The sequence below is a fragment of the Zalophus californianus genome, chromosome 4 (assembly GCF_009762305.2).
Source record: "Zalophus californianus isolate mZalCal1 chromosome 4, mZalCal1.pri.v2, whole genome shotgun sequence".
Lineage (NCBI taxonomy): Eukaryota > Metazoa > Chordata > Mammalia > Carnivora > Otariidae > Zalophus > Zalophus californianus.
Genome location: NC_045598.1, coordinates 102,836,157 through 102,863,018, shown reverse-complemented (window position 1 = coordinate 102,863,018; position 26,862 = coordinate 102,836,157). Strand labels below are relative to the sequence as shown.

General features: G+C 40.7%; 1 protein-coding gene across 1 annotated transcript in view; it reads right to left on the bottom strand.

Moving 5' to 3' along the window:
* The window catches only part of CHD1L (chromodomain helicase DNA binding protein 1 like), a 71,426-nt gene that overhangs the window by 32,028 nt on the left and 12,536 nt on the right, over window positions 1–26,862 (bottom strand). The window contains 12 exon segments of the mRNA XM_035727131.1: window positions 170–179; window positions 487–565; window positions 2,699–2,795; window positions 4,340–4,432; window positions 5,223–5,375; window positions 5,729–5,891; window positions 8,938–9,019; window positions 12,927–12,958; window positions 13,737–13,803; window positions 13,805–13,849; window positions 14,398–14,504; window positions 17,317–17,429. Coding sequence (XP_035583024.1) covers window positions 170–179; window positions 487–565; window positions 2,699–2,795; window positions 4,340–4,432; window positions 5,223–5,375; window positions 5,729–5,891; window positions 8,938–9,019; window positions 12,927–12,958; window positions 13,737–13,803; window positions 13,805–13,849; window positions 14,398–14,504; window positions 17,317–17,429 — 1,041 coding nt within the window.

The following is a 26,862-nucleotide window of genomic DNA, read 5'->3' as shown; positions in this document are numbered from 1 at the left end:
TTTTATTATATTTAAACAGAATCCCCTGGTAATAACTTACATTCCCTATTGTTTATAAAGAAAAAAAAATTCCTTTCCCTTGGTTGATACATGGGATCTCTATAATTTCATCTTTTCTACTGATCCTGAGTAAGTGCTTGCTCAACAGTAGAACTGAATGTTGCAAGACACCGGAAGCTCTGTTTTTAGCAAACATTTTCAAAAACACTCAACATTTCTGCAACTCGGATTTTTTTTTCCAGTATCCACAATTTTAAATCACATCACCAGTGGGAATATGTGTGTTTATTTCTGCCCAAGTGTCTCCACCCGGCTGTCAATCCTTGTGTAACACACCTCTCTCCTTACTTTCAATCTTCCTTTGGTTCAGAATAATGTTCTTTCACTGCTTTCCTCTGTAACACCCCCACCCCCAGATTACTCTTCATGGACCTACTAGACTCTTAAGTCTAAAAAAAGGCTCAGGCAACATAGTGGCCAAGGAACATCACCTCTATAGTCCATGTAGTCTTGGAGAATATCCAACATCTGGGTCATCTGGGAGAAAAGTAAAACTCGATGGCCCCTGGCAAGAAAGAGAAAAGGAAAGGCTACCAACTCTTAAGTTTCCCTGAGGGAAACTTACCAAAGAATACAAGTTTATAAATAAATGAAATACTGAAGCAGAAATATAAATACTATCATAATCATTTACAGAGACTTCCTCAGAAATGCTAAACGTTCCACATGAATCACCCCACATGTAGCCGTATTCTGCAGAGCCGAAGTTCTCAAACTACAGATACTCCCAGGAGCAAATGCACCAGGGGGTACAGAAAGCCCCAGGATAACCAAAGCATGTCTTTCTGGAATGTCAATTTACATTCCAATTTAATGGAAAGAAATATACGCTTTCATTCGAACGGCTAAATAAATAAAGGTATGTGAAGAATAAAATGTAAAAGTCAAACGCACAAAACCCAACTGGAAATCCTGAAGAATTTGTGATCAGCCACCTGTAGCCATTCTCTGCTTGCAGGTGTCAAACCACTATCCTCTCATCTACAGCTGTTATTGGTGGAAAAGTCTGACAAGTATCACTTTAGAGAAGGGGCAGGTGGCATCTCATATCCCATAGAACACATTAAAAAACTTATGTATAGCAAGAGGAAGGGAAAGGAGGAGGCAAAATGAATTAAGTCAAGAATGAAGATGAGCCTACAGTCCCATGTTATCAGTATTATTTTAAGTTTTCACAAAGAAAAATATGACACTGTCAAAACAAGAGTCTCGTTAGGAAAACTAATTTAGGGCGCCTGGGTGGCTCAGTTGGTTGAGCAACTGCCTTCGGCTTGGGTCATGATCCCGGAGTCCCAGGACAGAGTCCCACATCAGGATCCCTGCTCAGTGGGGAGTCTGCTTCTCCCTCTGACCCTCTCTCCTCTCATGCTCTCTCTCACTCTCTCTCTTAAATAAAAAAAAAATTAAAAAAAAATCTTTAAAAAAAAAAAAGGAAAACTAATTTAATCTGAGCTTGCGATGTGTGTAAAGAAACAATTATGAAGAACTCCTTCAAGACTAGTCCCAAACGTGTGGAAAAGGCATTGACCTTGAGGACCTCAATTCTAATCCCATCTCTGTCATTTGCTGGCTGTGTGACTTTAGACAGGTCACATGACCACTCTGGGCCTGTTTCATCACCTGTGAAATGAAAATGTTGGACAGAAGATGTTTAGGGGTCCTCCTCCATCTCTAACACACTTATACTAGATATATCAGAGCCAATAAAATACATGAAGACATGCAATTATTTGGTTTGCACATTCCTAATGTTGGGTGGTTTGCCAAACCTGAGGTTTTATGGTTAGTTCAGGCTCACTTGGGACAGCTGTCCCAAAGGGACAACTCTGAAACTCTTAGAAAGCTGGGTTTTTTCTAGACTTCTCTGTCCCTCTGGGGTCCAGGAGGATCAGGTAGAGGCTGGATACCAGGCCACTGAACACTTAGCTGAACCTTTTTAAGGCTCCAAGAGTGACTTGGTCTTCAGCTACGCAGCCCATGTCTCCGGGAAAGAGTCCTGCAAGTTCTCTCTGAACCAAACCCTACAGGGGTTAACAAAGGTGCATATTTACTAAGCCCTCATTAGGTGCCAATTCTCAAGGTACAGCAGGCAATAAAAAAGAAATGTTTGATGAGATCTCTGTGAAACTAAATACAGCTGGAGTAGTAAGATTACTGCACATCAATTAAACAGAGCAGATTAAGGCAGTGCATTGCCAAGTGCTGGATTAGGATCCTAGGTGCTGTAGGAATTCGGGAAAAGGAAGGATGATTATGGAGGGGATGGGGTGGGATGTGATGCAGTGTAGGTGTAGTTGCAGAGAAACTGGAACCAGAATCAGGGTCTTGAACAAAAAAAAAATTGGAATTAGTCTCAAGAAATCAGTGAATTGGGGCGCCTGTGTGACTCAGTCGGTTAAGCATCTGCCTTTGGCTCAGGTCATGATCCTGGAGTCCTGGGATCGAGCCCCGCATTGGGCTCCCTGCTCAGGGAGGAACCTGCTTCTCCCTCTCCCCAACCCCCACCCCCACCCGCTCGTGCTCTCTGTCTCAAATAAATAAATAAAATCTTAAAAAAAGAAAGAAAGAAAGAAATCAGTGAATCATCTGGTTTTAAAAATTACCAACTCAGAGCAGAAAATGTGAACTGACCACCTACCTGGAATACAGGAATGCAAGCAGCTTATCCAGTAGATGAAGTTTCCCACTGGCCTCAATCAGGTGGTCTCCAATTTCAAAAGGCTCTGGTTCCACACCTGAAAAAAAAGGAACCTATTCCCAATGAAGTGTCCCCTGGTCATGGCAGACTTCTTAAGTAGAGAAGCTGATAGTGAGGCTACAGCAAGAGGCCAAGCTCCTTCTAACTGAAAATGGGCCCAAGTCTCATCTCTCTTTGAGACATTTTATAATTGTTTGTATGATAATCTTGGTGCTGCTTAACATCAATCACAGAGCCTAACACCCCCAACATGCTTAATAAATGTCCATCCAAGGAACAAGCCCACTCTTTAGGAAAGGGAGGCACAAGGACATGCTAAAGGCCAGAGAATTGAAAATTTGAGACTCTCACTCAGGAAAACAAATCAAGAAATAACGCTTAGATGTATAAACGAGTAATTCTCAAGGGGGGAATGGCAGTCAGAATAACCTAGAGGGCTTCTTTCAAAATCTCCATGTTCCTAATGCCCCCTGCATTAACAAAAGATTCTGAAATGTATCTGATTAATATTCTGTGACACTTAAAACAATTCATAGTGCTACTTGCAAATACTCCCTTAAAATGACTCCAGCAAACCCTCCACACTGATCCTACCCATTCCAGTGCCCCCATGGCCACATAAGTCCTAGAAGTGTCCCAAAGGCTACCTATCAGAGTGAATCAAAAAAGCCCTTGTTTGAATTAAAATGAAAATAGTGCATACTGAAATGTGCGGTATTTAGCTAAAGCAGCACTTAGAGGGAAATTTGCAGACATCCCTAAGATGGAGGGGAAGCGGCAAAGGAAGCTGAGAAAGAGCAGAGGTAGGGAAATGGGAGATGCAAGAGAAAGCGCTGTTCCAGAAGCCAAAGGAAGAAAGTGTTTCAAGAAAGACGTGATCAACTGTGTCAAAGGTTTTGAGAGGTTAATTAAAATGTGAACTGACAACCACTGGAGATCACTGGTAAACTTGCAAAGTTAAAGGGTGGTAATGAAAGGCCAACAGCGGAATGGGCTTAAGACAATGGGACATCTAGGATGGCTCAGTCAAGGTTGAGCATCTGACTCTTGATCTCAGCTCAGGTCTTGATCTCAGGGTCGTGAGTTCAAGCCCTACCTCTGGGCTCCATACCCAGCCCAGCGTGGAGCCCACTTAAAAAAAAAAAAAAAAAAGACAATGGGACATCTAATCACAAAGAAATGATCCCTAAATCCACATTATGAGACAACCCATAAAACAACCAGCCCTGAGATTCTTCAAAACTGTAATTTCAGGCAAGACCAAAAAAAAAAAACAACAAAAAAGCTGAGGAATGTTTCTGGATTATAGGAGAACAAAGAGACAGACAAATATAATTCAGATCTATGACTCGATTTTGAATTTTAAAGAAGAAAGTCAAAGCCATAAGGGACATTAAGGGGACAACTGAAAAAAGCTGAATATGAACAATATATTAGATTATATCAACAGGAAAAATAACAAGAGAAATGGAAGAAAAACTAGACAGTGAATACAGGCAATTCTTTTGAAGAATTTTGCAATGATGTTGGCCACAGAAATGTTCATGAAAAGCAATGTGAGAAAAAAGGGCACTGTCTCACCATCAAACAGATATGGGTGATCCACACACTTTCGAAGCTGGGACAAGACGTTCTGAAGTTTAACTTTCTTTGCCATCTCATTTTCAAATGCATCTGAAAACAGCAACAGAGAGAGACAGAGAGAGAGAGAGATGGACTACTGAACAACAAAAAAAACAAACAAAAACTCTTAAGTTAACTTATTTATTCAGTAATATATCTCTCAAACCTATATTAACCTCCTAAATTTCACTGAATTGCATTAAGAATTAACAGCATATCCACATGAAGTTTTCCTAACTATCACTTTGTTTTAAGGAAACCTAACTATAAAATGAACTCAGGAGTATGTTATTACTTTTGCACAATTCTAAATTCCCTTCTTAACAGTAGTTAAACTACTGTTGTGGAGCCAAGGGATAAAATAACACAAGTGACAGACTGTTCTACTCCTCTTTCTCTCTGTTCCCACTCCCAATTCCTCTCAGTGAATCTGGTCCAAAAAAAAGTTTTGCAATGTGTTAAATATCTGATGCGGTGTAAAGATGAAAGGCATGACTGGCATACCTAGAAGTGTTTGCTTACCTAACTTCTATGCAGTAAGGACAACTGGTGGGGGGGGGGGAGAGAAAAGGAAATTTCACAAGTGCAACAACCAATAAGTCTGCATTATAGTAAAGATACCCCGCATGGTTTCATTGTGGCTGACCTAAACATTATTCAGAATACAAAATTCCATCCCATATTACTATACAAAGCAAGTGTGATAATATGATATCTACTCACCTAGTACACGTATACCCACTAGTAGGCATGCCTAGCATTTATTTTGAACAATCATCCTGGGATAATAATAAAATCACATCCTCATTTAGTTTCTAAGCAGTCAAGTGCCTCTGATTACCTAGGTCTTTCATCAAAATGGCCTTGTATTTTTTCTGCAATGCTGACATGCCGTGGTATATCACTACCTCTGTCTTCTTGGGAAGTTCTGTAGCTACCTCAGCTTTCACCCGCCTCAACAGAAATGGCTGCAAGAGTCTGTGTAGTTCGCTTGCTGTGTAAGGAAAAAAAAACCCAACAACACAAGAAGAGCAGGATGAAATTTTCATGCCAATTCCACATGCCAGACCAGTATGGGGAAACAGACTCTTTCTACTTCTTCCAAAAATGATCCATTAAGTCCTATTGTAGAATCGTGTAACAAATAAGAATCACGAATAGCAGACAACTGGGAACAACTTGAGGGATCTAGCATCACCTCAGCTTTGTGTGGCTCTTTATCTCCCTAGAAGGTGCCCTCCCGTTATCAATTCTCTTTCTTTTCTACCTAGAAACCCATATCTGTTATACACTAGGGAAGTTTCTGGGCCCAGACTTCTTGGCATGATTTCAAGGAAGGGAACTTGCCTGACTCAGACTCCTTCTCAACATCCTGGTAATGCTGAACAAATTCTCCCACCTGCTCCTTGGGAAAGAGATCAGGCTCCACAAAACTGAGGAGAGAGTAGAGCTCTTGGAGGCTGTTCTGGATGGGAGTTCCGGTCAACAGGAGATTGAAGACTACTGAGAACTCAAATACATAAATAAGTCAAGTAAAAAATCTATAACCTTGGAAATCAAGACCAAGTTCCCCATCACAACCTTTACCTGTACAAAGAGAGGCATAATTTTTTAAAGATTTTATTTATTTATTTGAGAGAGAGAATGAGAGACAGAGAGCACGAGAGGGAAGAGGGTCAGAGGGAGAAGCAGACCCCCCGCTGAGCAGGGAGCCCGATGCGGGACTCGATCCCGGGACTCCAGGATCATGACCTGAGCCGAAGGCAGTCGCTTAACCAACTGAGCCACCCAGGTACCCAAGAGAGGCATAATTTAATGGGATGACCACGAGGACATGAAACCAGAAGACTCGGTTCAAGCTGTATACTAGAGATTTGATGTAGGAAATAATATCTCTTCAGTTGTAAGAAGGGGACAAATATCCTATGAAGGACAAATATCCTGTTACAAGGAGGTGAGTAAAATCACTGTGTGAACTCTGAAGGACTACATGAGTATTCGATATGGTTATTGTTACTCAATCTTAGTGGGGATTCAAGCTGTATTTTATTACCCACATGGGTGAGTCTACTGAGGCATCAGAGGCACATGGTACCTACTTAAGCAGTTTGAAAAAGCTATAGCATCAGCCCCACACTACAAGCAAGAAGCAAGAAGATCTATGCTAAAAGAATGTCCTTCTGTACAACTTTAGGGTGCATCACACCCAAAACATCAAGACTTCTGGATGTTTCTGGGCCTTATACAGCCCAAAATGAAAGAAATTCTTTAAATTTTGAGCAACAAGAACAAGAAGAATAAGAGACTAATGAAATAAAAGGTTAGGAAAGACAATAACAGGTATTAGGTTAAGCAAAGGACAACCTCTAAGAGGTCTAAACTGACATTAAGAAGAACTTACGCCATTTGAGTTAAATAATGCAGCAAAAACGGAAAGCCATATCCCGTGTATGTTATTTTAAATACTGAAATACAATATGATATACACACATATGTATACATACACACACCTTATTTTAAATATAAAAATGCACTATTTTGGTTTCTAAAATAATATATACGCATATTTATGTGTTTGGGTGTTCACCCGCACAGCAAAGGATATGGCAGCAGATATACCAAATGTTAATGTATGCACGGGAATAAGATTATTAATGGTTTTTATGTTTATTCTTGTGTTTCTATATTTTGATTTGGAGGGAGTCATAAGAAGATACTGATTTTGTAGTCAGAAAAGGTAACAGATGCAATAACACAATCAAAACTGATTTGAAAATGATTTATTACTATTTTTTTGAAATCTCCTTTTTTGTTTTCTTTTAAATTGTTTAATCAATGTCCACCCACTCATGCCTGCTCTGATAGGGCAATGTTTTCATAGAATTTAAGTACGGGAACTGGTCAGAAATAAATGCTTTCAACAACCAAGTGACCTTTTTACAATGTGTTCACCAAGCAAAGAGCTGGGGTGACCAAAGAATATGAAGTCAAAAAGATAACCAGGATTGTTGGTCGCTACAGTCAACTTATACTGTCATATGAGCTAATGTATTTACTCACAGTAGTGTCCATTCAGTATCAAAACTTCTAACTGGGTGAAAAAAAAATCAAGAGACTATCTCTTTGTATACAGTATTTTTAAAACTTCTCTTTGTGTACGATACTGTGCAAACATTTCCCATGTTGTTAAATATTCTTCTACATAATTTTTCATGGCAGCCTTACTTTGTCAAGGTACTATACTTTGTGAATTGTATAACCGACTCCTTATGTTTCACTACAAATTGCTTCCAACTTTTACAAACAAGCTGAAAACAATATTATAAAGGGGGAAAAGGGTACTACCCTTTTCCCCACTTCTATCAATAAATACATTTCTTTCCAACCAACAAGTTGTCTGCAATTCAAACCCCCCTTCATGCTTAGATGACACAGAAATTCCTCACATAATCCCTCTGAGACTTAGTTTCCTTATGAATAACAAGGATAGACTCTGGGACCCGCAACAGAACTTAGCCACTCCAAACCCTGGGGTCCATTTACTACACCTGCTTCTCTTCTCCCATTATCCATTAGTAAACTGGCATGGTAGTTTAGGGTTAGGTGCCAGAATATGACAACCTCTTGGGAAAAGATACTGTTAAGAATCCCTAAAAGAAGGCAAAAGACATCATAGAGCAGAGGGGACCCTCCAGGGTAGAGCACCCTTTGAGACTGGACTAATAACAGTCAGTGACCACGTCTGCATTAAAATGCTAAAAACTACAACTTTTAGCCAGTAAATAGAGAATTCAGACCTAAGACTTTCCTGCAAATCACCTCTAAATTTATTAACTCATTTGTTACAGGACATGATGTTATAGGACAGGGACCAAACTTCAGTGATGGCCACAGGAATTCGCATATGTGGTCTTATTTGTAAGGTCAGCAAGGAGAAGGGCACTTCTTACTCACAAGCTGTTCCGCTGGCTCCTCAGAAAAGAGGGCAAATCTAGGGCTACACTGACATTTCTCATTTCTCACTGTGCCACAATGGTGCCAGAGATCAAGAGAAGGGAATGAGATCAAGGGTATCACACTCAAAAGTATGACAAAGACAAGAGAGACTACAGCTAATAGTCAATGGCATGCAACGGGGTCTCTTCATTACTCCATGGGACCTATCAGATCCTTAAAAAAGGTAAATGGGGGGGAAGGGTAAAATATGTCAGATGTAACTGCTATTACAGACAAAAGAGTTATAATAAGATTATTTTTAAAGAATTACCCCTCTGAAGATCAAAAGAGAGTTGAAACATTCCAAAAATACAATGTATTTTATTGAGGTAGTGTCTTATTATTTGATACCCAGATTTCAGTAAATGGTATCTTCTATGTCAAAGTCGAGAGGAAGAAGTTAGGCCATATTTAGTACTACCTCTGTCACTCACAAAATGTTTATTTAGCCCTATAGAAATCTGACTAAAAAAAATGTTTCAACTTAACTCCATACAGGACCAAGATAGTATTTTTTTAAAGGAACTTGTACAAAAACTAAGACTATCCTGTGAGTTTACCTCTGAAAGTGTCTTATGCAGCAAGGAGTTTTGGTTTTTCAACCTGTGAGCTTCGTCCACAACAAGAACACTCCAAGGGAAGCTGTGAGAAAAAAAGCCAAGCTTTCAGTTTTGTGTAACCCAAGCATGTATCTCATAGCCAAAAAGTCTTACCATACAACTGGCACTCGTGTTGGAAAGACTAATATTAAGCCCATTCTATTAGAAACACACTCAAACTGCCTTTTTTTCTTAAGATTTATTTATTTACTTGAGAGAGCGCACACGCATGAGTGGAGGTAGGGGCAGAGAGAAAGAATCTCAAGCAGACTCCCCACAGCATGGAGCCCCACACAGAGCTAGATCTCACAACCCTGAGATCAAGACCCAAACCAAAATCAAGAGTCGGATGCAAGCCAGGCACCCCTCAAATTACCTTCTTATCTGAAAGCCTGCCATGTACATAAGACAACATCTGGATAAGGTAGTAAATTTAAGGGAATTTGTTTTCCAAGATGGGAAAGATCTGTGCAGAAAGGAAGGAGCTAGAGACAAAAAGCAAAAGGAAACATTTATGACCACCTACTATGTGCCAGATCCTGTGCTTGGTTGGGGCTTTGTGTCTGTTATTTAATCCAAGAGAACATGGTGAGTAGACATTATTCTGCTCATTTTACCACCAAGGAGACTAAAGCTCAGAAAGATTAGGTGACTGGGTCACGGTCATAAAGCTAGAATGAGGTAGAGCTGAGATTTAAACCCAGAACAAAAATCAAGAGAAAACGGTGTCACAGTGCTTAAAAAGTGTTTTAGATTTAAAAATGGGAAAGCACTGAGTAAGATCAAATGTTATTGATGTTCGGGAAGATATATCCTTTGGATATACCATGGAAGTCATTGGTGGCTGTTGCTAGAGCACAAAAAAAAATTCAAAATATGGAAAAATATGTTCTGTATGAATATGTTCCAAGCTGCATTTAAAGTAGCAAAAAGCTGAAAATAAATAAGCCCAATTATACATGATGTAATATATTATTATTCAGCATTTTAAATACTATGATTATCTTATAATAAAAAGGCCCATAACTAAAAAATATATCATTATTATGTATCATCTCACAAATGAGAAACCATGCAAGAGATAACAAAGTGAAAGTTATAAGATTTTTTAAATTTCTATTTTGAAGTTTTTTTTTTTTAATTTATTTATTTGACAGAGAAAGAGAGATAGCAAGAGCAGGAACACAAGCAGAGGGAGTGGGAGAGGGAGAAGCAGGCTTCCCACTGAGCAGGGAGCCTGATGCGGGGCTTGATCCCAGGATGCTGGGATCATGACCTGAGCCAAAGGCAGACACTTAATGACTGAGCCACCCAGGAGCCCTTCAATTTTTATTTTGTTTGCAAACATTCTGTAATCTCATTATATTGTTTTTTTTTTCTTAAGATTTATTTGAGAGAGAGAGAGAGAGCATGAGAGGGAAGGGAGAAAGTGGGAGAAGCAGACTCTCCACTGAGCAGAGAGCCTGATGTGGGGCTCGATCCCAGGACCCTGAGACCATGCTGAGCCGAAGGCAGACACTTAACCAACTGAACCACCTAGGTGCTTATTGCATTGTTCTTATACTTAAAAAACTAAATGTATATACAAGGAAGACAAAACACTGGAAAGATAGTGGGTAGGGAAATAAAAATCACTCAAAAATTAGAGAAAGATCTTGAGCAGATGTTGGTCTTACAAGGAAGATGCCCTCTTCCTCTGAGGCTACAGAGAAAATCCAGAAAACAGGTGCAGAAACCTAGTACCATCTACCTATTGAGAGCGATGCAGATGGAGGGAGAACTGGGGGTCCAAAGAGAGTAGGAACTGGGATCATTCCTGCTGGTAGCATTTGAAGGAGATGCATTTAAGGATTACAAGGAGTAAGTGTCCAACTGCTGTTGGACAGTGGTCATGAGATAAGGTGGCTAAGTGGCCATAAAATAGCACCTGGCCTGTTCGAATCAGCACTCAAAACAATTTAGGTCCTATTTCCTTGTGAAGAACTGGGTATGAAAGTCTTACAAAGAGCAAGCACGCGGTAAAAGCTTATCAGTGAAGCAGCCTACAGGGAGATGGATGTGGGCTCAGTGAAAGGAAGGAGGTCAAATCACTCATCAAAGAATACCCAAGTACATCAAAGGATGCCCCCTGGAGGGGAAGAGGTGGAGTGAATTTCAGCATTGAATGGAGAGTGGGATGAGGGAACTTCTAACCCTCTCGACCCGAAGATTTCATGGGTCTATTATCAAAAAAAAATTTTCATATTTTTCATATTGGCATGTACACCATCTTAATTCCCCACAAAACCTCCTGAGGACAGATATTACATTACACTTTCTGGCTCTTCTCAGTGTGTGATCTAGTCATACACAAAATAACCTTGTCAAGTCTACCAAAAAAATAAATCTGTGCCCCTGGGGTTCATACTGTTAGCCAATATTATAAATGCCCCCTTATTACTTAGGTTCTTAAATTCACATGGGATGGATTGAAGATGGATGATTTAATATAAAAAGATTGTATTTCTGATGAATAATGTGAAACTCCAGTGCACTTGATAATCTGAGAAGCTATCCCTGGGGTTTGTTTTGTTTTGTTTTTTCTGGAATCAGTATCAGATGTATGTTTGTTTGTTTGTTTGTTTATTGAGAAGCTCTCTTAAAGTCTCCACAGCACTGCGTGCTGCATTTGGATATCTGCTTCGCCATTATTAGCAATGTAGCCTTGGCTGGGTTACCTAATCTCTTACTTTCCTCCTCTATAATATGAACAATAAATAATATCTGCCTACTAGGGTTTTCATGAAGATTACGTAGGATAATTTAAGTACCCAAAAACATTTATGTCCCAATCTTCTAGCCTTTTGAGACTTCCCACATCCTGCCTTGTATTACGGATATCCAAATACTTCCTCTCCCTCTACTGGAGTCTACGTCCTCTTAGGGAGCTCTAGAGTTTACTTTCCTGGCACTGCTGGTAACTCCCAAACAGTGTTTTTCCAAAGAAAAGATCTTCAACAAGTATTAGTTGGATACTACTAATAAAAAAAGATAGAGGGAAAGCATATTTTCTTAAGAATAAGATAACGTGCTCACTTAAATGAAACTAAGTGAACCACAAAATATGGGATGGAAGTCGTGAAATTTATGTCTGGGCCTTTACTATCTCAAAATAAGATGAAAATAGAAATCCAACTCAGAAGACCCTGGATGAGAAATAACATGTAAAATACCGATAAAGCACTATGAAAACAAGTTTCTGAATATTAAAGATGCCCACCTAACCACATCATAACTATGTATTCTATGGAGAATGAAATCCTGTCAACACATCTTTTCTTATGTACCTAAAGCCTGGCTAATGTTTAATTTACATTATAAACGTAGTCTCAACCCTATACTGTACGTATCACCCCTAGTATCAGGTAGTATGAAGAATTACATTTAAGTTTCCTATACTTCATGAGCTGATATGAAAGCCTGAAAGCTAACTACTTAAAAGTATATTTAAAACTCCCTTCCTAAAAAGTGAATTTTATAGCACTGACTAGTACTTTAGGATATTTCTAGGAAAAGGCTCGAATAATTCACCTCCCATATTATTGTAAAATCTCCAAACAGCAGTCCTGAAAGATATCTGTGCAATTTGCAATGAAAAGAATCTAATATTTATTAACCACCCATCATGTACACCTTATTTAATCTTCACAACAGCCATCCAAAGCGAGATTTAATTATCCTCATTTCACAGCTGAGGTTCACTAAGGTTAAGTAACCCAAGGACACAGAGCTAATGAGCAACGGGCTATAGTGCAGGCCTCCCGCTATGCGACCTGTCTGTAAATAAGACTCATGGAAAACATACCAGGAAGATGTACCAGACACATGATGAAAGAGACAAAGTACTAAAATGTAAAGACATGACTCTCATGACATATTCAACTGCTTCTGAAGCAGGGCAACAGACTCACGATTTTAGAAATGATGAATCTTTCAAGCAAATCTGAAAAGAAAAAAGACACATTATAACTAGTATTAACATAACTGATATTATAAACTACTTTCTTATTAGCTAAATCCTGTAGTTTAAGAAAGTTAAGTCTCATTCATTCACTAAGTAAAAAAAGTTCTTTGCATAATTTTTAAGTAGCACTATCCCAAAGAAAAAACGTAGGCACGAGTAAGTGGAAGGTCTTGCTTCCAGTGCCTGAGTCTTCACTTAAAGAATAGGAACTTAAAATGAAACTGGACCTGCCCCCCACCTCCCCACCAAGCATGGTGATGGGTATTAAGGAGGGCACGTATTGCATGGGTATTAGGAGGGCACGTTTGGATGTTATACGCAAACAATGAATCATGGAACACTACATCAAAAACTAATGATGTACTGTATGGTGACTAACATAATAAAAAAATTTTTTTTAAATAATTAAAAAAAAGGAAACTGGATCTTAGTGTCCTCCACTCCCATCCTGCCAGTAATAGACAATGCTTCAGCCCACAAAACCCTTTCTCCTACCTGCCTGCCTCCTCCTATTCACCGGCCAAGTGCAACCTCCCCAGGGAACCTTCACCCTTGATGCACCAGGAAAGAGGGAGAGATAGCCAACTAATTTAGAACACAGTGGTCCTTCACTTCCTTTGGTCATGGTCCCTCTCTGAGAATCTAATGGAAGTAGACTTTTCTCCCAGAAAAATGTATGCTCTCAAAAAAAGTTAAATTTAATTCCAGCGGATTCTACAACTTCTACAGTCCCAGGTTAAGAGAAATAAATGGATACCTCATAGGTAGTTAGCAGCACATGAAAATGTGACTCTTGTTTTAGATTTTGCTGTAGATGGGCTCTCCTCCTTGTCACCTGCATACGTTATACAGGAAAGACCTGGAGCAAATCTGAATCCAAGAAAAGAGGTAGATGAACACCAATGCAGAGCTAAAGGGAAGGGTGTACATATCTGGAAAATTACATTTCATGGAAGATCAAGGACATGAAGACTTCATGATGTCCTGCAACCAGAAAGAGTCCTGGGCCTCTGGAATCTTATCTAGAATAAAGGTAAAACTATAAACAAGTTCCTGTGTGAAAAGGCAGAAGGGCTGGATGAATATCTACAAGGGCACTGTACTAATTCTAAAGAGAAAACTATTTTTTCCATGTTAGTTACTTCCTATGTCACTGTGAAAATGATGGTTTCTCCTTTAGCTCAGCAAAATTTACTGAGTACTGATCTTCAAACTGCCAAATAGTAACAATAACATCCATTGAACCTTACCCCCATCAGATTCTTTCTCCTACCTACATCGCCTCAGGTCAGAGTTGTCTGGAAGAAATAAAATCACTGACCGGGACAATATGTTGCTTTATCATATTTCACATACCACCCAGAAAAAAAGTCTTAATCAATGTAAAAAACAAAATTGCAGCTACATCTGCTCTATACCTCTCCATCTCTTCTCTCCAGTTGCTCAAAACGGACAAGGGGCATAGAATCAGAAATGGTCCTTCATCATTTAATCTTCCTGCCAAGTAAATGAAGAGAGCAATAGTCTGGAACACACAAAAAGAAGGCAGGTTTTATCACATTTCCACATGAGAAACAACCACAAAGTTGCCATGACCTTGGAGGAAGCACAAACAAAAAAATAACGTACAATCTTCCACACATCTGGAGAGTCACCCATTCCTAAAGTGAAATCATGTAAGCCTAAATATAATTGCCAAAAGAAATTTATGGTACTCAATTACATCAATAGTTAATAAGCACTGGTGCTCAGTATTTATGTATTGAACCCTGTGATGCAAAGGGAAAAAATCAGGAAAGATAACAGAAATAAATGAAAACAGTGCAAATAATGCACAAGATCAAGAAAACTCTGAAAACATAAGGCAAGAACATCCAAGATGTGACTACAGATGACCTACTACGTGGTGGTCTCTGCTGCTTGCCACACTCTCCGGAGGGAGGATGTTTTCCTTCCTAATTTCCTCCCTCATTTCCTTAGTGTTTTCCTTCCTTCTGCCTGCATTTATAGAGTGCCTTCTATTTTGCTAAGCACTGGTCTAAGAACAAGTATATCATAGTGAATAAAACAGACAAAACTCCTAGCTCTCCTGGAGCATACATTCTAGTGAAGAAAACAAACAATAAATAACACCTCGTAAGCATATAAAACAAAAATCTTTGTAAAGCCAAACAGGCATATTTTAGGACATGGCTGTACATACTTTTGACTAGAAAAGTTTCTTTAAAAGATTTCTGTGATAGAGAAAATCGCACTCTTTCATAAAACGTTTGAGGAGCCCCCATCCCCAAATGCTGAACCATTCTGAGAAAATCTATCCTAAAGATACAACCCAAAATCCTGAAAAAGCTATATGCCCAAGGATGTTCACATGGAGGTTAATACAGCACAAAAAGAGGGGACACCTGGCCATTCCTCATCTGCAGAATATTTACGTTATGATGAATTCTCTTGATGGAATATTATGTAGCGAGCAGAAGATGACTGTGAAGGATATAATAAAATGGATAATTACAATAACAAAGTCAGATCAATAAAATACAAAATACATGTGCGCTATAATGTCAACCATTTAAAACACGCTGCTATTCATTGCTTATGGTTAGAGTGTTGTGGCTATTAGGGTGGCAATTATTTTTTAACTGAGATTACATTAATTTTATAATGGAAATAATTTCCTTTAAAAAAAATAATTTCCTTTTTTAACTATCCATCACTTCCCAGCCCAGATTGTACCAGAGCAATCACCCAATAAGTACATACTGGAACAAAATCATTCTATTTAGCTTTTGCTGAGGATACTATTGAGAGAAAAATTTATCTTTTGTTACAGTAAACCACATGTATCTACAAAATTGATTTGGATTTACTACTGAATTCTATCAAACATTTACAGAAGAAACAATCCCAATTTTACACAAACTCTTTTAGAAAACCAAAGGGGACAAAAACTTCTCAATTCATTCTATGAGTCCATCTTTAACACAAAACCAAAACCAAAGACATTTTAAGAAAAGAAAACTACAGATAAGTATCTTTCATGAACACAGATGCAAAAATTCTAAACAAAAGTTTAGCAACATGGAATTTGGAGGTATAACAGTTTTAGGACACTGAAGGTAGAACTATATGAACACTCTGGAGAAAGACTAAGGACAAGTGGAATTTGCTGGCTCTGAATGAAGTCAGGGGGATTCCAATGTGCAAAAGCAAAGGAGACTGCAGGGAGGGCTCTGTACATGATACAAGTATCTCTTAGCCTGGCTCCCAGAGAGATCCAGAAAACTTACCTTTGTTCTAGTTCCATAGTTCTCAGTTCATTCCCATAGTTCTCAGTTCAGGAATGAACTGAGAACCCGATTTATTTGCCTGAGAAACCTGAAGGTGACAAATGAGGTCCTTGAGGGTACCATACTCAGAGATCATTTTGTATTCTGAATAACCCCCAGATCAATGAGGTATGTGTGACTTATATAAAGTAGTCTCCAACACGTGGTCAGATAGAACGTGTAGAACTATGTGCAGAACTGCCCCAACTGGATGTTTATGTATGTCAGGTCAGGATTGCAGGGGGCAGTCGAGCCTCTAAAGGGATCAATGAGACCTTCACTCATTCTGTCTGTTCACTGGTAAAAACCTTTTTGGTATGGGGAAACTTATATGTCCATGGTTTCTGATCAAGTGGCCTCTGCTATATATCCTGACTGCACTGACTTTCTTTAGTACCTTATAGATGAATAAACCTTGTGTGACTAACCCAAGGGGTGTCTGTGTCTGGACTTTCAATCGATCCAAGCCTACCACTGACATCTGACAACACAGGGCTGTGTTGGTGATCCTCCTGCCAGAATAATCCAGCTCAATGCCCAAGGAGGTCACATCTGATTCTCAGGTCTCTAGATTGGGTGCTCCGACTAGGTGACCAAGGCATTCTGGAAGACAGGATTCTTCCTCTGCACTTCTCTAGCATGGCACAGAAATAAGCAGCCCTACCATCCACTAGGAAGAGAGATAAATAGATCCAGTTAACTGAACAGAAGTATCGCTAAGGAGGGCAGAGTCCATTTGATCCCGGGGCAGGGGGGGCAGGGAGACAGATATATTTACAGAGAGAAAAACTCGGCCCATTAATTGCAATCCTATGTCAAGTGACACAGTTCAAAACCATCCCCATAACTAGGAAAATAAATTGCAAGGTCATAATCTCTTCACAAAGGTTCAGGCATTTCACCTCCTAGTATAAAAACCCACACTAGTAGCGAGCAGCTGAAGATACTGAGGGGCTATGAGGAGGTATTTCAGCGGAGGTGAACAGCGGTCCCTCCACAGTAACATACCTGGCAGGTCTTACCCAGGCCCATCTCATCTCCCAGGATGCAGCCATTCTGACCATGGAAGCACTCGGCGAGCCAGTTGACTCCCTCCAGTTGGTAAGAGTGTAGATGAATCCCTAGGAATAAAAAATACAGCAAGTCTGAAAAGCAGCCATTTCAGCACACACAAGCTATCTTCTAAGACTTCAACTAAAGAACACCACAGCTAGGAAGTTACAGAAATGTACACATGTGCTGACTTCCAAATAACTTTTTTCCTCTTCTCAAATGACTTTTTGAGCAGACTTAGTCACCATTATATCTCAAGCCCTAAAACAGCCTTTCCATGTCACGGAATCCACTTGACAGATAAGAAAGGCAAGCTAGGATCTGCCTCTATACTGCCTGGCTCTCGTGCCAGTGTCCGTTCTAGGAATGAGGCATCACTAACGCAACATAACCACAAGCAACAACACTTGGACGGTACATGTGTGTGCAACCTTAACTGCAACCATTTACGTTTGCCATTGGTGGTAAAGGAAAAAAATCAAGCCAAGACTAGATTAAATTGAGCTTCAACAGAGGAGCAGCACCATTAAGAACTGAAATGATGTTGCATAGAGAATGTTTACAGCAGAAAACATCTGAAATCCACAAGGAGTTTCTGCTGTCTCTCTTTTCTCCTCCCTTGGGAGGGGGAAATCCAATTTCAGAGAATAAGTACATCTGGGGGAAAGGGAAGACCCTAAACATACTTTAACAAAAATATAACTTCCTGGTTTGAACACATGACCTTTAAAAAGAAACTAGATGGTATATAATAATTGTAGAACATTAAAAAAATGAACAAGTTATTTTTATTAAGCACTTCCTAAATACCAGGAAGAGCAGCAAACACTTTATCACAATCTCAGGTACTAGGTATTCTCCCCGTTTGTAGGTTAGAAAATTCAGACAACTGAGGTTCTAGTTCAAGATGGCAGTGTGGGGGCGGTGGGGAGGGGATGGGCAAAATGGGTGAAGGAAAAGTGGGAGATACAGGCTTCCAGTTTTGGACAACACAGGAATATGGTCCATGATATTTTAATAGTGTTAAGTGGTGCCAGATGGTAACTACAGTTGCAATGAGCATAACATATAGAGAAGCTGAATCACTATGTTGTACACCTGAAACTAATGTAACATCATGTGACCAACTATACTCAAATAAATTGAAAGTAAACAAATACATAACATTAAGAGTTAAAATAAATGAGGTTTCAAAAATATGGAAATGTAGGAAGATCCTGACCACACCTCCTCCCACAGATAAACCTATCTATAGCTACATATGGAACAATTTCCTCTGGAAAAAAACTTAAAAACTGGGTTGGGGGATAGGGAAAAAAAAAGAAACTTAAAAACCGGCAGAGCGACCTCTTCACCTTGGGCAAAAGAAGGAAACAACACTGCAGAGGGCAGGAAAGGCTGAGACACAGTCTTGCCATATAACCCACAATCAGGAGAGGGTGAAGGGTTCGCACCCCACACTGAGCACCCAACTCTTAAGACCAGCACCTGAGAGTGGGGCGCCTGGGTGCCTCAGTCAGCCGAGTGGCCGACTCTTGATTTCAGTTCAGGTCATGATCTCAGGGTCATGAGATCCAGCCCTGCATTGGGACCCTGCTCAGCGGGGTGTCTGTTTCTCTCCTTCTCCCTCTGCCCCCCCCCAGCCCCCCGCTCATGCACTCGAGCACACACGCTGTCCTCTCTCAAGTAATAAATCTTAAAAAAAAAAAAAGACCAGCACCTGAGAGGAGCCCCCACAACATCTAGCTTTGAAGACCAACGGGGGATGGCATCCACAAGACCTACAGGGCTGTGGTAAACTGAGGAACAACTCTAAAAGGACCTGTGCACAGACTCACCACTCAGGGCCCAGCCCAGAAGCAGCCCTCTGAAAGGTGCTCAGACTTTACGTGAAAAAGACTCACTTTCTAACTGTAGAGGATTCTCTGAGGGGCAGGGGTCTGCTGGGGTCTGCTGGGGTCCTCTCCAGGGATGGAGGGTGGAGGTACCACCTTCCTACTCTCGCTGCCTTGCTAAAGCAGACAGATGCCGTCTCTTTTTTTTCCTTTTCTTTCTCTCCTTTTCTCCCCTTACCTTTTTTTGTTTTCCGTCTTTCTTCAGTGGGTACCATCTTTACATTATCCCTCTACATACTCCAGAACACCAGTATGTCCCAGAGGGGAGCTTCTGCACACATTTGGTGCCCCCGTTTTTACCTTTGGTGACCTGGTTTCTACAACTGCTACCCAGAGGATGCTCCTTGAGTGACTGGCTTCGGAGGCTAGGAGGGCTTGTGCTGTTGGGTCCCACAGGGCAGTAACAACTGGAGATTCTGTTCTTGGCCGACGACCACCCCCAGGGCACTGAACAGATAACAGACAAAAACACACCCCCAGTTTTTTTTGAGAAAGAGGCCTATTTGCTTGTCCATGAGCTTTGACCTGAGCGACAGGCTTCTGGTTTGGCACACTTACAGGGGCCTACGCAGTTGTTCTCAGGGAATAGAAGGTGGTGGATGAATTCTTTGCACTTTCCCTCAGCCTCACTCCAATTCACCAGTATTTTCCAGAAAGATTATATCCTTTTCTGGTGAGCCCTGATTTTTGCAGCTGCTGCTGGGGCACACCTCTGTGTGGCCTGGCGCCGGCAGCCGGCTGAGCTTAAAGTCACAGATTACAGGACTCTAACCAATGAAGAAAGCATTCTTAAACAGCGCCCAGCCCCAAGGGACAGCAAGAGGCAACAGGCCCAAGGGCTCAATCTTTTATGAAAGAGGCCTCTTAGCTTATTATTTCTGTAGCCTGATGGGTTGGCTTCAAATCAGGCTGACTTGTAAACCTTTCCTGAGACCTTGGAAGGTGCACACTACCTCCACACTCTCCCTCTGCCACACTCCAGAACACCAGCATCTCTCCAGGGGAGCTCTTATACATGTCTGGTGCCCAGTTTTTACGTCTGCTGCCCCGGTTTTTGTGACTGCCGCCCAACGGCTTTCCCGTGATTACCCGGCTCTGGTGGCTAGGGGGGTTGCGTTCCTGGGTCCCACAGGACTGTAACAATGGCATGCTGCCACCCCAGAGCCCTAAACAGACAGCAAACTGAAACTAAGGAAAAGTCCTACTTGCTAGTCCTAGAACTTCAGCCTCGGCGCAGGCTTCCCCTTTGGCAGGATCTAGAGGCTACAAAAGTCTCTCAAAGAATATCGGCTGGAGTGTGCCATCATTGCACTCTCTCCGCCTCCTTGCTACAGCTCACCAGAATCTCCCAGAAAAGTGCTTCTATACTTGTCTGTAGCCCCCATTTTGTCACTGCTGCCCAAAGGACATCTTAAAATTGCCTGGCTCTGAGGGCAGTGGGGCTTCTACTTGCAGTCCAACAGGACTGTATGTATTTGCACTCTTTTTTAAAAGATTTTATTTACTTGAGAGAGAGTGAGAGAGCATGAGCATGTGCATGCACCAGTGGGGAGAGGGGCAGAGAGACAACCAGACTCCTCACCGAGCACAGAGCCTGATGTGGGGCTCGACCCCAGGACTCTGACATCACGACTTGAGCTGAAGTCAGACGCTTAACTGACTGAGCCACCCAGGCGCCCCAGGACTGTATGTATCTGTATTCTTTAAAAGCTGCGAGGGTTTGGCTTCCAAACAGTCTGAATGCAACTGCTGACTGAGATCCTCCCCTTTGTGAAACTGACTGGTCTTGGCACACCCTAAACTACTGGGAGCTATTAAAACTAAAATAGGCTGGGGTGCCTGGGTGACTCAGTCGGTTAAGCATTTGCTTTTGGCTCAGGTCATGATCTCAGGGTCCTGGAATCAAGCCCCGTGTCAGGCTCTCTGCTTAGTGGGGAGCCTGCTTCTCTGCCTATTTTGCTCCCTGGCTCTGTGTCAAATAAATAAATAAAATCTTAAAAAATAAATAAATAAATAAAAGTAAAAGAGGCTGCCTGGAAAATCACAAAGATTTAAAGACAACCAAGAGGGCGCCTGGGTGGCTCAGTCGTTAAGCGTCTGCCTTCGGCTCAGGTGATGATCCCCGGGTCCTGGGATCGAGTCCCACATCAGGCTCCCTGCTCAGCAGGAAGCCTGCTTCTCCCTCTCCCACTCCCCCTGCTTGTGTTCCTGCTCTATCTCTCTCTCTCTCTGTCAAATAAATAAAACATTAAAAAAAAATAATAAAATAAAATAAAATAAAAGACAAACAAGAGCTTAACAGGGCTGAATGGTAAGTTTTATCACCTACTTAACATCCTACACAAAACCAACCCTTCAAGACTGGGAGAGGTGTTTGTTTCATCTTATGCGTAGAAACCCACAGGAGAGACAAGCACAATGAGCAAACATATGAATATGTTCTAAACAAAAGAACAGATAAACCCTTGGGAAAAAACTTCAAAGAAACTGAGTTAAATAATTTACCTGATGAAGAGTGCAAAGTAACAGTCATAAAGATGCTCATCTCATTCGGGACAAGAATGAATGAACTACATGAGAACTTCAAAGAGACAGAAAATATGAGTTCCACACAGTTCGGAGAACTGAACAACACAATAACTGAACTGAAAAACAAACAAAATACAAAACAAAACCCCCAACAACAGAAGGATTCGACAGCAGACTAAATGAAACAAAAGATCTGTGAACCTGAAGACAGAGCAGCAGAACTCACCTAAATGCACCAGCACAAAGAACAAAGAATTTTTTAAAAATGAAGATAGCTTAAAGGGACCTCTGGGACAACATCAAGAACACTAACATTCACACTACAGGAGTCCCAGAAGGAGAAGTGAGAGAAAGGGGGGAGAAAACTTATTTGAAGAAATAATGGCAGTTTTTCAAGGAAGATGGCAGAGAAGTAGGGGACCCTAGTTTCGTCTGGTCCATGGAATTCAGCTAGATAGCTATCAAATCATTCTGAACACCTGCTAACTCAATCAGAAATCTAAGAAAAGAATTGCTGCATTCTATAAATGGAAAAGCCTCTGAAACAAATACATTATATGTTAAAAAAAAAAAAGATAGTAGGAAGGGAAAAATGAAGAGGGAGAAATCGGAGGGGGACACGAACCATGAGAGACTATGGACTCTGAGAAACAAACTGAGGGTTCTAGAGGGGAGGGGGTGGGGGGTGGGTTAGCCTGGTGATGGGTATTAAAGAGGGCATGTATTGAATGGAGCACTGGGTGTTATACGCAAACAATGAATCAGGGAACACTACATCAAAAACTAATGATGTATGTATGGTAATTAACATAATAAAATAAAATAAAATAAAAAAGACAAAAAAAAGAAAGAAAGAAAAGCCACGATTTTTTGCAAGGTAGGAGATATGAAGAAGTAAATCTGAGAACACATATCAGAAGATAAACCCCAGGGGGAGGGAGCCTCCATAAGCCGATACCAAAAAGTGATAAAGCAGCAGAGCACAAGATCCCAAAAAGTGATACAGCAGCAGAGCACAAGATCGGAACTTGCAGAAGTCTGCTCTGGTGGGGGATTTCCCTGCCTGAAAGGTGCTCAGGTAGCTAAGCAAGGCAGAATCCTAGGTGGGACAGCATGGTCTCAGGATCCCAGGGGTCACAGAAAGATTGGGGTTTCCTGAGTGCAGCAGAGTTCCCAAGCATCAGAGCAGGGAAGCCGGCCACAAAGAGGGAGCCCAGGAGTGGGCTTTCTGCTCAGTGTTGCCATAAACTTCAAACCATGACACGACAGGGTGACTGCTCTCCAAGCAGGGCCCCAGCAAGTGGCAGAACCACGGTGAGACCCTCCTCCCTCTCCCTCCCCAGGAGCAGCAAGGGTGAGCACCGCAGAACTCTATAAAGTTCACAGAGTTGAAACAGGGTTGCATGCCTGAGATAAAAATGTTTGGTCACAAGCTGGATGAACCAGAGTGCAGACAGAAACCAGGGAGACAAGAGTGACTGACTGCTTTTCTGTGATGGTTCACTGAAGAATAGGGGGCATAAACTTTCAGCTCCAGGGCTGGACACTGGGGCAACACCATTTTCATTTTCATCCCCCACAGTGGAACGGAAAGCCTTCAGAGAACAAAAGCCACACAGAGCAATCTGGAGCTGCTTACGCTGAGCCCGGCCCCCTGGAAGGGGGCATGCAATTCTGCCCTGGAAAAGACAGCTGAGAATCACACAACAGGCCCCTCTTCCAGAAGACCACAGAAACACCCAGCTAATACCAAGTTTACCAATCACACAGAACTGCAAAACTCCAGTGCTGGGGGGAAACAGTATACAGAATTCATGGTTTCTTCTCATGATTCTTTAGTCTTTCAGTTTTAATTTTTTTCTCATTTTCAACTAATTTTGTATTTTATCAACTGTTTTTTAAGTCTTCGTTAATTTTCATTTTTACATTTTATACTTTTTTTTCATTTTTGGCTTCCTTTCATCGTATTCAATTTTATTTTTGGCTATATATAAGTTTTTCTTCCTTTACAATTTTGGGATCTAGTTTCTTCTAACAAACAAACCAAAATACACCAAGGATCTAGTATACTGCTCTGTTCTGTTCACCTGTTTGATTATATTTTTTCTCTCTTTACTTTCCTTTTCTCTTTTTTGGTTTCTGATGGGTTCTGATTTGTTAGTGTATATTTTGGGGGGGGTCATTGTTGCTATTTTTGTATCTTGTTCTCATTAACGTATACTTTTCTGGACGGAATGACAAGATGGAAGAACTCACCCAAAAAAAACAGAACAAGAGAAAGTACTCACTGCCAGGGACTTAATCAATATGGATGTAAGTAAAATGGCAGAACTAGAATTCAGAATAATGATTATAAAGATACTACCTCGGCTTGAAAAAAGCATAGAAGACACTAAAGAAATCCTTTCTGGAGAAATAAAAGAACTAAAATATAACCAGGTCAAAGTCAAAAAGGCTATTACTGAGATGCAATTAAAAATGGAGGCCCTACCTGCTAAGATAAATGAGGCAGAAGAGATAATCAGTGATACAGAAGACTAAATGATGGGGAAAAGGGGTGCCTGGGTGGCTCAGTCGGTTAAGTGTCTGCCTTTGGCTCAGGTCATGATCCCAGGGTCCTGGAATCGAGCCCCACATTGGGCTCCCTGCTCAGTGGGGAGTATGCTTGTCCCTCTCCTTCTGCCTGCCACTCCCCCTGCTTGTGTGCACATGCTCTCTCTCTGTCAAATAAATAAATAAAATCATAAAAAAAATGATGGAGAATAAAGAAATCGAGAAAAAGAGAGATAAACAACTATTGGATCACAAGGGGAGAATTCGAGAGATAAGTAATACCATAGAGCAAATTACCAGAATAATTGGGGTCCCAGAGGAAGAGGAAAGAGAGAGGGGGCAGCAGGTATACTGGAGCAAATTATAGCTGAGAACTTCCCTAATCTGGGGAAGGAAACAGGCATTAAGGTTCAGGAGGAACAGAGAACCCCACTCAAAATCAATAAAAAGACGTGAGAACCTCCATAAAATAGTGAAGCTTGCAAATTTCAGAGACATAGTGGAAATCCTGAAAGCAGCTGCAGACAAGAGGACCTTTACCTACAAGGAAAGAAACATAAAGATGGCAGCAGACCTATCCATAGAGACTTGGCAGGCTAGAAAGGACCAGCATGATATATTCAAAGTGCTAAATGAGAAAAATATGCAGCCAAGAATACTTTATCCAAAAAGGATGTCATTCAGAATGGAAGGAGAGATAAAGAGTTTCCAGACAAACAGAAACTAAAAGAATTTATGATCCTAAACCAGCCCTGAAAGAAATATTAAAGGGGATCCTGTAAGCAAAGACAGAGCCCAAAAGTGACATAGACCAAAAATGAACAGTGACAATATGCAGAAACAGTGATATTGCAGGTAATGCAATGGCATGAAATTCATACCTTTTCAATACTTCTTCTGAATGTAAATGTGCTAAATGCTCTAATCAAAAGACAGAGGGTATCATATTGGATAAAAAAGCAAGACACATTGATGTGCTATTTACAATAGACTCATTTTAGACCCAAAGACACCTCCAGATTGAAAGTGAGAGGGCAGAGAACCATTTATCATGCTAAAGAAAGCTGGGGTGGCAATCCTTATATTAGACAAATTAGATTTTAAACCAAAGACTGCAATAAGAGATGAAAAAGGACACTATATAATTAAGGGTCTATCCAACAAGGAAATCTAACAATTGTAAATATTTATGCCCCTAACATGGGAGCAGCCAATTATATAAGCCAATTAATAACAAAATTAAAGAGACACATTGATAATAATACAATAATAGTAGGGGACATTAACACCCCACTCAAACCAATGGACAGATCATCTATGCAGAAGATTAACAAGGAGACAAGGGCTTTGAATGACACACTGACCCAGATGGACTTCACAGATATATACAGAGCATTCCATCCTACAGCAACAGAATACACATTCTTCTGGAGTGCACATGGGACATTCTCTAGAATAGATTCCATACTGGGTCACAAATCAGGTCTCAATTGGTACCAAAAGATTGGGATCATTCCCTGCATATTTTCAAACCACAGTGCTTTAATACTTGAACTCAATCACAAGAGGAAATTTGGAAGGAACACAAATACTTGGAGGTTAAAGAGCATCCTACTAAAGAATGAATGGATCAACCAGGAAATTAAAGAAGAATTTAAAAAATTCATGGAAACAAATGAAAATGAAAACACAACTGTTCAAACCCTTTGGCATGCAGCAAAGGCAGTCCTAAGAGGGAAGTATATAGCAATATGAGGCTTTCTCAAAAAACAAGAAAGGTCTCAAATACACAATTGAACCTTACACCTAAAGGAGCTGGAGAAACAACAGCAAATAAAGCCCAAAACCATCAAGAGAAGAGAAATAATAAAGAAATAATAAAGAGCAGAAATCAATGAAACAGAAACTAAAGAACAGTAGAACAGATCAACAAAACTAGGAGCTGGTTCTTTGAAAGAATTAAAAGATCAATAAACCCCTGGCCAGACTTATCAAAAAGAAAAGAGAAAGGACCCAAAGAGATAAAATCACGATGAAAGAGGAGAGATCACGACCAACACCAAAGATATACAAACAATTTTAAGAACATATTATGAGCAAGTATATGCCAACAAATTAGGCAATCTGGAAAAAATGGATGCATTCCTAGAAACATATAAATTACCAATACTGAAACACGAAGAAATAGAAAACCTGAACAAACCCATAACCAGCAAAGAAATTGAAACAGTAAGCAAAACTCCCAACAAACAAGAATCCAGGGGCGCCTGGGTGGCTCAGTCGTTGGGCATCTGCCTTCGGCTCAGGTCGTGATCCCAGGGTCCTGGGATCAAGCCCTGCATCGGGCTCCCTGCTCTGCGAGAGGCCTGCTTCTCCCTCTCCCACTCCCTGTGCTTGTGTTCCCTCTCTCGCTGTGTCTCTCTCTGTCAAATAGATAAATAAAATCTTAAAAAAAAAACCAAGAATCCAGGGCCAGATGGCTTCCCAGGGGAACTCTACCAAACATTTAAAGAAGATTTCATAC